General features: G+C 35.9%; 1 protein-coding gene across 1 annotated transcript; it reads right to left on the bottom strand.

The window, feature by feature from the left end:
• Nucleotides 1–4,653: 4,653 nt before the first annotated feature.
• On the bottom strand, nt 4,654–8,645 carry LOC101313842 (glycogen synthase kinase-3 homolog MsK-3-like). The gene is made up of 13 exons (XM_004288287.1): nt 8,411–8,645; nt 7,633–7,821; nt 7,427–7,519; nt 7,265–7,324; nt 6,867–7,139; nt 6,521–6,595; nt 6,377–6,433; nt 6,150–6,290; nt 6,003–6,053; nt 5,795–5,890; nt 5,631–5,714; nt 5,143–5,239; nt 4,654–5,038 (listed from the first exon to the last, which is right to left on the bottom strand). The coding sequence occupies exons 2-13, from the start codon at nt 7,744–7,746 to the stop codon at nt 4,956–4,958; spliced, it is 1,224 nt and encodes a 407-aa protein (XP_004288335.1). The 5' UTR covers nt 7,747–7,821; nt 8,411–8,645; the 3' UTR covers nt 4,654–4,955.
• Between the last annotated feature and the right edge of the window lie 2,861 nt (nt 8,646–11,506).

Raw genomic sequence — 11,506 nt, 5'->3', positions numbered from 1 at the left:
AGTCTAATGAATTTGTTCCATTTCCCTAAAACAAAAAACAAAAACAAAAAACAAAAAAAAGCCCCTGAAGAGGTTATGATGTTTTACGAATTCGTACAATATACGTTGTGTATTATGTTTCACTAGATCTTTTGTAATCACTCTATCGTTACTATGTTATTTAGAAATGAGAAAGATTTATTACTACACCGATCACATGTAATCATTTATCTTTTAACATCCTTTATCCACGGTTACGACTCTTCAAATATATAATCATCGATCATATTCACCTCTCCATACTGCACATATAATGCATGGATCATTCATCCATGCATTAATAATCTATTGCCTCTGTAACTCTACGAATAGACTTATCAAAACTAAGATTTACTGATGACCTCGATCTTTTTCTTTCCTATAAATATTGACATGAAGGTGTTCAAGTTAAAATTAGGGATTCAAATGGAATCAGTGTTCATGGAATTGTCCCGCATATATAAGTACCATCTAAAAGGCTAAAGGCTATAAGTACCATTTTGTTTTTTTTTTTCTACAAGACTAAATCGGAAAACTTTCATGAAGAACATAATCGAGGAAAAAATTGATAAAATGGTTCATCACTTGTTCCATTGAAAGACACAGAAATACAATAACAATTTGAGTCTCATACCTGTTCCATTGAAGAAGTAGTAGTACGGGAAGGAGAATATGAACTCGTCGATTGTTCACTAGTAGTACTCATATTCAAGAGTTGGAAAATTTAGGGAAGTTGTTTGGTTCAACTCGAAAACTCAAACAAGCTAGCCTAGATTCAGAATGGGAAGACTGCTGAGAACAACAAGAACTGGGGTAAAATGTAACAGATAATATAGCAATTGATTCATATATAAGAAGACATGAAGTTCACACCCTGTGTAAATTAATTATGAAGCTGTATTAATCTTTTCATAAAGTTGACTAGTCGATGCAAACGATGGACTTATACCTAGTTGGTATGTTTTCTTTTGAGCTAATTTCTGGATTGCCAAACATGTGTTAGTTCATTATAGGGGATACAGGTTTCTTCTGAGTGCTAACCCCAAAACCAATATATAACGTCTTTGTTTTCTGTTCTTCTACTTTGAAATGAAAATAATGTCATTAAATTTTAGCTTTATCCTTTTTATTATCTTTCCATAAGGAATCTTATTATTTTGTAAAAAGAAATCATTACTGACACAAATATTCAAAATGGACTCTAATTAATAAAATAGTTTCTTCCATATATGCATGAATTTCATAATTAACCTGTAAGGCTGTAACAGATCCTAGCCAGTTCACTCATTCATATAGCGTACGTATAACATGTGATTTGGTAATGCAGCAAATGGAATTTGTAGCACATTGTAGAAGAGACCTCATACTGATGAGTAATTGTATGACTCTCACAAAGTAATAACTTAGCGATTGTTGTTGACCTATTATGAGTATTATCTAACTCGATGCAGTGACGTTATTGTTTAACGATTAGAATTGCATGATCTCTTGGAAGAAAAAAAAATTAGCAAGCTAGATTAATGAACCCGACTTCGGTGACAAGGGCTGGTCACCTTAAGGTGACCACAACCAATAAACATGGGACACGTGTCCATTTTAAAATGTTTGATTGCAATTTAAGGACATAACAGGGAAGTTTTAGGTATTTGATATGTTTATTTATGATTATTGTTGATATTTGTCCATCTCTTATTGGTGTTTGTCACCCATAAGTGACCATAACTGGTCACCTAAGTTATTTCTAACAGATTAATTAACAGAAGTAGTAGTGGAAAATCAAAAGTTTGAAAACGCATTGAATCATTACTAAAGAGATTGACGTTCCCGAGTTCTTTTATTTCATTCAGAAAGAAATCACAATAATTGAAACTTCAATACCTAAACAAATTCACAGTTACGAATCTCAACAAACGATCAATATATTAAATACACTAAATAAGGCAAATACTAAATCTAAGAAGCTTAGATTTGCCCTTTACATTATGGCGATTATCCGAATGTGTGAAAAATGAATATAGGCTATACGCCCCAATTAAGAGATTCAAGGATTCATTAAGCAAAACAAACAGTGTAGGTTACATATGAGCAAAAGTGCATGTCATTCTCTAGAACGCGCTCCCGCGCGCGTAAATCTAAACGTTGTCGCTAGTCTCATTCGCACCTGTCCGGCTGCACCACGATGCCGATATAGGCTTCTGGCCTTACTGGTGTCTACTGGGTGTGGTCGAAAGAGATGTTATCTTGATGGGCAAGTTTGGTGCTTGGAAACAGAAATCGGGAGGAGTATTTAGTCGAACCTATCAGCTGAAAAGGGTGGATTTTAGGCGGAATGAGGAGGAAAAGTCCAAAGAAGGTGCTGGATGCGGTCTAAAGATCAAATTATTTCGTTGATTGGATTTCACGAACGCATATCCCGCCCTTAAGGCTAGCTAGCCTGGGGATTTAGACATCCCAAAAGGCATTGGCTTCGTTCATTACATTGTCACTTCCTACCCTACCGAGAAAAGCTTGTAAACGGGATTCCTTTTTCCCTGTCTGTGCTTGGCTGAATCCGGAATTGGAACCCCGTTCTTAGTCGGTGGCTTATGTTGATGAGATCTTGTCTCAGCTTGTGTGTTTGTGGCGTCGCATTGTCAATCTAGGTGGCGGATCGGCTTGTCTCTTGGTGAATTACATGTTGTCTATATATATCAATATATGTGAGGAACCAATTACGTCACATATTGAACATGCAACAAACACCTCGCAGTTTAAATATGTGACGCAAACAAAACCTTGTAAATTACAAATTGTAACAACTATGAAGTCTTGTATATGACTTGTGGGAACACACTTACGTGTCTCGCAATATGTCATATGATAGGAACCAATTGCATGGTATATTGAAAATACAAAAACCATCTAATTTCGTCGCTTTTAACAATCGGTAAAACACTTTAAGCACAACCGGCTGCGACAATTCAAAGTTGTCGCATTTTTAATTAAGTGAGAAATTTAAACTTTCAACGACAATATTGTAGTGGCGGTGACTAGGCTGATAAGTTACCGTCCTTGTGAATCTGTGATGTCCACTCGGGTAGCTCCTCCGTCGACCAAAAATGGTGTAGGTCACTGTTTGTGGTTTGGGATTCTCTTCAGCTTCTTATCTTCTTTCTACCTGAAATATATATCCCTGAAATGATTCAAATGATTCGGTGGTCCAAAGCAAAAATGAGAAATGGGGTAACAACTTTAGTTTACAACTCTGTGTGGGGCGGTCTATCATACAAAAGCAATTACAATTTTACAAAGCTGAGTTCATCAAAGATTTGCTCTAAGTGATAAAATATGGCCGACTATTGTAAGTCTGCTTCATTTGGTCATCCCCAGCCGGCCGCCCCATTAGACAGCCTCCTTTCCCAAAGTCCCAATTTAGTGAATTTGTTATTGATTCCTTCATGCCATGGTTCCATTTGTTCTAATTTTACCAACCAACATACCAAATCCTTGTCACAAATAAAATTTAACCAACTAAGAGACCAAATTCCAGCATTTCAAAACATGTGTTGCAGAAAAATAATAACCTAAACACTACACTTCCAGTCAAAAAAAAACCTAAATACTACACTTGGATATCTGATAAATGATTTGTCTTGAATCTTATGCTGATCTCTAAGAAATCAGTATCTTTTGACTATGAAATCTCACATGTACGATACATGAACCCGAAAGGCTAAGTTCCATGCACTATGACAGTATGACATGTTTGATTCACGGATGTGGTTGGTGCTTACACTTGTATTCCACCGTATTGACATCTCTGTGATATATCCGATATATCTCTCGATATATATATCTAGAGATGTAAATATCTTATATTCCACCGTATCTCCGATATATCATCGATTCCGTCAAATATTTCCAATATTTAAGATATTTACGATATATCTCCGATACATATCAAAAAGATATCTGTAAAATTTTTGGGCATAAAAGAAAATCACCTCCAAAAATGAGAGAAGTAATTCCGCTGAGGTATATCACATTATCACAATGAAGAATGAGGGTCACGACTCTCAAGTGATTTCTGGAAAATGAATATTCCCCTCAAGGGATATCTGGATGTGGAGTGAGAGACCATAGTGCGTCTTTTCAACCATCTAGAGTCTTTTTTTAGATGTAGATAAAGTTGATGTTTGTAATTTTGTAATATTTATATGTAAATCTAATAAATTTCAGAAAAAAAAAATGTATTCCCTAATTTTCAATATTTTTTGCCGGATATCTTCGATATATTCGATAAATATACCGATACCGATATTTCAATCCTTGCTAACAACACAACAAGATGAACAAATTTCTCTAAAGAGGAGAAAAAGTGGGTATATGCCCAAGAAATTCATTTTCCCTCACAATTACCATACAATTTCTCCAACATTACCAATCTTTACAACAGCAAGTCAACCTAAAATTCTCTTTTCATGAATAAGGTAATGGAATAACTGTAATTTCACCTAACATCATCCGCGGCTACCCTAATATCTTTCTTTACTGTTTCCATCCATTTTCATGTTTATGAATTTATAAAGCAACAACTGTTGACATACCTGAACATTAGATCAAATATACACAATCATACGAAACACATCTGAACATTTTTCCACAAAGAAAACATTTTTCATTAAATCCGTTAACATTGCAAATTTACATTTTGCTGGTAACAGTGCTCATGTGGTTTACAAGGACTTTAACTTGGAATCCTACATAGGTAAACACAGTGAGATTTAAAGCATCTGATAAGCAGAGCCTTCTTAATTTGGCTTTCTACCTCTACAAACAACAAATAAAGGGAACAAATGAAGGATTTAAATAATATTGCTTCTTATATATGACAATCACATTACGGAGAGCAGACCTTGTTTTTCATCTGGGCAGGGAAAACATCAAGTAAAGAACACTCACGACGTAAGGAAGGCACACTGTTTTCTTGCATGGTCTGGGATCAGCTTGACAATCATCTCTGCAGGTACTCCCTTGAGTTCTAGTGAATGAGAATAGAGCACCAACAAAAGTTACAAACTAGGCTTAAACATCTCATCCAATAAAATCAATGTCGAAAATCACAGTTTCTATAATGATTATTACCATGAGCCTTGAAATTAAACAGTGGGGGAAGGAAACGTCCATTTGGCAGGCGGGTATTAGGGTCCCGTAACTCATCAAAGAAGGGATGAACCAAGGCCTCCAAAAAAAAAAAAAAAAAAAAAAAAAAAAAACATTGAACACAAGATTTGAGCACACAAAGTACCATGCAAGGCTCAAGCTCACTAAAACTGGTTTCTTATCAAAACTAATCTCAAAGGCACATGCTCCTCGTAAACACCATAGATAATTTAGAACAGACAAATAATGATATAATCAACTACACATGGGATTGCACATGCAAAATAGAAACAATGGGCATTTCATAATTTGAGGATATAACACAACCTAAAACAACTGGCTTTTGTCAGACATAGAGCTATAATGTTCATTCTTTTCTTTTATCTTTGGATATACTGAAACCTTTGGAGATATAAAATGAGTTCAAATATATACAGCCTAAAATCATGGATATGATAAAAAGTACTCACAGCTGTACTTCTGAGGTTTGGAGAGTACTGAAGTAGCCTTGATACGAGATCCACGGCTTCAGCGGGCATGCGCTTGTGGAATATCTGGTGAATAATTATATAAAAAGAATATTATCATGCAAATTTCTTGGAACTAAATAAACCACATGTGACAGTCCAAGTACCTTGTGCCATGGATGAGCTTTAATTTGGGGGAATTTAAATTCTGTATAATTAGGGTTCATGCATTTAATTTCCTCCCTCGTTGGTGTGCCTAAAACCTACAAAACAGTAGGATAAATCGTTATGAGAATAACAATTAAATCACTTTCCTATCATCCATTCTCTAACAGACTTTAAAATGGAGATAATTAATTCAAAGCTCTAAATTACCTTAATGATTTCAACAAGCTGGTCTACTCCACTTTCCCCAGGAAATAGAGGCTGGAACAAACAGGTAACTCATAATTAGCATACCATATTTTACATCAATGAGTCGAATGAAAGAACAAATTAGCTTAAAAGGAGAACAACTCCAACCTGTCCGAGGAGAAGTTCAGCGAGAACACATCCAGCAGACCAGATGTCAATGGCTGTGGTATACTCTGTTGCACCAAATATAAGTTCAGGTGCTCGATAGTATCTTGAACATATGTAAGAAATATTGGGTTCCCCCTTTACCTGTCACATGTACATCCAATTCAGTGTAATGACAATTAGCCAGAATAAGAGAATATTCAGAAAATGCCTCAGTGCAGAAAACAAACCAAGATTTTTGCACTACCAAAGTCGCAGATTTTAAGCTGGTGAGTATGTGGATTGACCTGTGGGAATGTGGATAGATGATCAATTGACTTGTTTATGCATTTCACATAAAATTAAGGTATAATACATCACTAATATCAACTTACCAACAAATTCTGAGGCTTTATGTCTCTATGGCACAATCCAATAGTGTTGTGAATGTAAGCAAGTGCTCTACAAATCTGTAACAGCACATTAATAACAAGATTTAACAGCTAATAAAATGCCAGAGTAATATCCATTTTCATTAAGCGCATTACCAATTCCATTAAACATATTTTGTATTTACTATGTTCAACAAAACATTTGAAAAAAAAAAAGAAAGAAAGAGTAAAAAACACTCTAAATTCATATAATGTGTATTCCATAGACATTTCTCTTCATTCTTTTTTCTTTAATTTTCTTCTTTTTTGAGAAGGGCATAAAACAATTTAAACTTGTGCAAAAGCATACCTGGTAAGAATAGAGTTTAACATAAATCAGCGGCATCCTCTGGTTCATCTTACTATAATGTTTGATCACTCTATGGACAGTCTCAGGGACATACTCAAGAACAAGGTTAAGGTATAACTCATCCTTTTCAGTTGTGGAAAAGAAACAATGTTTAAGAGACACAATGTTGGGGTGGTCTAGAAGACGCATGGTTTGCAACTCCCGATTCTTGTACCTTTTGTCTTGAAGAACCTTTTTAATAGCAACAGTTTCTCCAGTTTCTAAACACTTGGCCTGGATAAAAACATTACAATAGCAATTTCACGAGGTGAATTTTGATAATGAAATCTAAGTTAGGAAACAATTCACACAGGTCACTGAAATTAAACTAATCCACACCACTGTAATTAAAAAATTACCTGGAAAACCAATCCAAAAGATCCATGTCCAACAGCACGCTCAGCCATATAGCTTATTGTCTACAGTCATCGAAAAGGAAAGTATACCAGAATCAATTTAAGTAAACAGAACAAAAGGCATCTGTACATAAGCTACGAACAGAAATCATACAAAAAAGTCACCTGTTTCAGCAGGCCATTTCTTCCACCAATAGTTGTGACAATTATATGACCTGTTTCGGTACTATTACCATTAACAACAGTTCCTTCCATTTCCTGTCAAAAGAAAAACATTACTTTCAGATTTCACAATCTAGGAGGAGACTTTATTCAAAAGAAACATTCCAATGACAAATATTGAGGCAGAATAATGAGTGGGAATTGCTAACCTTGTCATCCCTAATTTTCATGTCATTCATCTCATTCGGCAAACTGTCGAGAGCAACTGTATTTCCACTGCGGTCTCTTAATCCAGATGCAGGAGCCACACTTACAGAGGCCATGAGCACAATCAAGAACTGAGATACTTGTCTTCTAGATTCCTTTTGTCGCCTCAATTAAAAAAATCAATGGCTGACCTAGTGACCAACAGAAAACATATGAACATATTAGCATTAAACAACAGGAACTCCTTTAAACCAAAATGATACATAACAACATGATACAACTTGCCATCGTCAAATATACATAAACCAAGATGGAACAACATTCAAGTTGTATGAACATTACACAAAAAGATTCTTAACACCAGAAAAAATATCTAATACAAAATTGTTTCAAGAGAAAGTCATAGTTCAATAGTGCTAAAAATGAAGGGTTAGATTGAAGACTTATCGAATCCTCCGGGAGCGTAGTGGACAACAAAAGGTGCAATTAAAACAACATATATTAAATGAAAAATTAGAACTCATGAAAACTGAGCAAGCACAAAACACGCGCAGCGACTTCCGAGAAATCAAACAGAAGCAGCAAAAATATGTTTCAAATAATCCTTAATGGTAACCAATCATGACACAAGCAGAAGAAAAAATTCAATTATCAAAAATGTATATACAATACATATGAAGAGTGAAAGTATTCAGCACAATCGGAAAGAAAAAACACGTAAGCGGTGGCCGGAAAAGTAAAACGAACAAAACGAAAAGAAAGCGTGAGATCGAGACATACCGATCGGGTCACAGGTGGTTTGTGGAAATGAAAGCGTGGCCGTGACGGTGTGTCATGAGCCGTTGATCAGAGATGAATGGGAGAAAGCGTCAAAGGTGATTCCAGTAGTTGAACGAACAAGGAGAGACAGAGAGAGGGGAGAGAGGGATTGGAATTGAAATGTGGAGGAGAGATTACAAGAGGGTTGGGGTTGCCGGTTGGGTTGGTTTTGTCTGAAGAAGAGAGAGAGAGAGAGAGAGTCAAAAACTCAAAACACAAGAGCCCAAAAAATTTATGTCTGGATTTTCAACTTTCAACAGTCTTGTTTGACCGTTCAAACCTGTGGGCCAGCTCCACCTCGTTGTTTTGATGGCAGTTGGATAGACTCGTTTTGCGCTCCCCATGACTTTTTCTTCCTTCCCTCCTTTCTTTCAATTTCTTGTACTTGCGACTTTTTTTTTTTTTCTCTATGAAATTTCCCAAAACGTTTTAAAAGGGATACTTGAATTTACGCTCCAATAATTACGAATTTACGAGGGCTCTATATAATTACAGACCACACTCATTTTATGTTTCAATAATATAACATAAAATGATATTGGAAAGATTTTGTTTTCATCGGTATCCTCGACAAGTTACCCAAACTGCTATGAATTTTCATTGTTATGCAATGTATGTTGTGGTAAGATCGAAATAATTAATAACATTTCTATTGCATTTTACGTTTTCGATTCTTGAGAGTATTCAAGTATATCGATCTTTTAGTTTTAATTTGTACACACATACGTGCAATGGCTTTTCACTAATGTTAATTTGTCTAAGGCTCTGTCCAACTCATCAATCATAAGCATAGGCAGCTGACCGAAACATAAGGATTAGAAGACTGCTTTTATCAAAGATTACATGATTGTGATGATGGATTAATCGCACAAGTTCACATCTATGTGTGGTTTGCAATTATGAGGGTCTAAATTTTTAAATAAGTTTCTTTTTAATTTTTAAGGACTTTTTTTATTAGGTGTTTTTACCACTAGTAAGACAATTTTCGTAGCATATACGGCCAACTAATAGTCACGAGCCGTCAGCTCGTCCAAAACCTAATGAAAGAAGTACTCTTACAAATATCAGAAATTTCAAACAAATGTGATCTCTCTCTCTCTCTCTCTCTCTCTCTCTCTCTCTCTCTCTCTCTCTCAATTTTGTTTCATATTTAGAGCACAAAACCTAGCACTACCAGAAGAAAGACTTTAGCCGACGAAAATAAAAAAACCAGGTCGACGAATTATTTTTTCGTCGGCTAAAGTAGACTTTAGCCGACGAAATTTCCCTTCGTCGGCTAATTAAAAATTTTCGTCGGCTATGGTCAACTTTAGCCAACAAAATTAAAATTTCGTCGTCTGAATAATTTTTTTCGTCGACTATAGTCTGTGAACTTTAGCCGACTAAATTTTTAAAAGTTTAGCCGACGAAAAATATAATTTCGTCGACTAAAGTGCCTTAATTTCATCTGCTAAAGTGCCTTATATTTACAGATCTGGACAACAACTCATCTGGAAAAAAAAAACTATACGTAAAACCTTCAAACACAAAAAAGTCGTGAAATAAGATATGACCAGAATGGTGAAATACGTCTACAGTTGAAAAATCACAGTATTCCGGTAAAGTCTCGGTGCCGATAGTTGCGGTCAATGTAATTTACTCTTATTATTCATTATGCTGCAGATTTGGTTTTTGGTGTCCGATTGACTATTGTGATACCTTACCGGAAGCGTAACGGCCCTACGAGTCAAACTCATTTCTAACGCCATGATGTATGGGCCTTTTTGGCCATCCGAGTCCGTTTAGGGCTTCAAAATGCAGTTTTCTAATTTCCGATTAGAGTTGACCGTTTCGATCGAGCCCTTAACGTTGTCGAATCCAGTTGAATTTTTTACCATAGACATCTTTCGTCATAATGATCATATCGGACAGTCGAATTTTGGTTTGTAAATTTTAGTCATCCGAATCACGTGTCTACTATTTACCGTTATTATTCCCTATGGGGAGCCCTATCGTCGGAAGGTAAATGTCTCAAAATTTTTATATGGGCAGTTGCGCCTCATCTACGTGAGAGCTTTTTGTGTGGAAGGTTTGACCAAACCACGTAATATAGAGGGAGATATGAGCGTTTTCGTGTGATAAGTGACGATGGATTAGGGTTAACCGTTTCGATCGAGTCCTTAACGTTGTCGGATCCAGTTAAATTTTTTACCATAAACATCTTTCGTCATAATGATCATATCTGACGGTCGAATTTTGGTTTGTGAATTTTAGTCATCGGAATCACAACGTGTCTACTAATGTTGTATAACTTGTTTAGTTGGTTATACAACTTTGTGAACCAACTCTGTATAGGAAGCAAAATTATCAAAAATCTCGTGAAATAAGATGTGTTCAGAATGGTGAAATACGGCTATGGTTCAAAAATCACGTAAATCGGGTAAAATCTCGGTGCCGATAGTAGCGGTCAACCCTATTTACCGTTATTATTCCCTATGGGGAGCCCTATCGTCGGAAGACAAATGTCTCAAAATTTTTATATAGGCGGTGCGTCTCATCTATGTGAAAGTTTTTCGTGTGGAAGGTTTGACCAAACTACGTAATATAGAGGGAGATATGAGCGTTTTTGTGAATTTATAGACTTTAGCCGACGAGATATTAAAAAAGTCGTCAGCTAAGGTCAAAAAATTTTGGGCGGTAAACCAAATTTGGAGGAAAATTTTCAAAGGACTTTAGCCGACGAAAATATATGAAAAGTCGTCGGCTAAAGTTGAAAAATTTTCAAAATTTTTTGGCGGTCAACCAAAATTTTCAAAATTTTCAAAAGTTTCAAAAGAGTTTAGCCGACGAAAATAAAGAATTTCGTCGGCTAAAGTTCTTTATATAGGAGTTTTACCGAAGATGGATGGTAAGAAGTCTATTTCGCCTACTAGATTTTTTTCTCGGCCTAGCTCCGCCGTCAAGCCACCGGAGACCGCCACACTTGTCCCAAAAGCTTCGCCGTCGTCTCTACTTCATTGCTGGACAGGTGGTGCATCGAGTGACGCCGCCGTGAGAGATAAAATCGAGCTCCAAAAA

This window comes from Fragaria vesca, linkage group LG1 (assembly GCF_000184155.1).
Source record: "Fragaria vesca subsp. vesca linkage group LG1, FraVesHawaii_1.0, whole genome shotgun sequence".
Taxonomy (NCBI): Eukaryota; Viridiplantae; Streptophyta; class Magnoliopsida; order Rosales; family Rosaceae; genus Fragaria; species Fragaria vesca.
Note: the sequence above shows the minus strand (reverse complement) of the source record. Positions and strands in the feature narration are given on the sequence as shown.

Excerpts from the sequence above, each read along its gene's own strand:
- LOC101313842 (XM_004288287.1), bottom strand. The coding sequence starts at position 7,746 with ATGGCCTCTGTAAGTGTGGCTCCTGCATCTGGATTAAGAGACCGCAGT. Across the intron at positions 7,140-7,264 it reads CTTTTGGATTGGTTTTCCAG|GCCAAGTGTTTAGAAACTGG; the intron begins GTAATTTTTTAA and ends GTTTTTATCCAG. Across the intron at positions 6,291-6,376 it reads TTGGTAGTGCAAAAATCTTG|GTAAAGGGGGAACCCAATAT; the intron begins GTTTGTTTTCTG and ends TACATGTGACAG.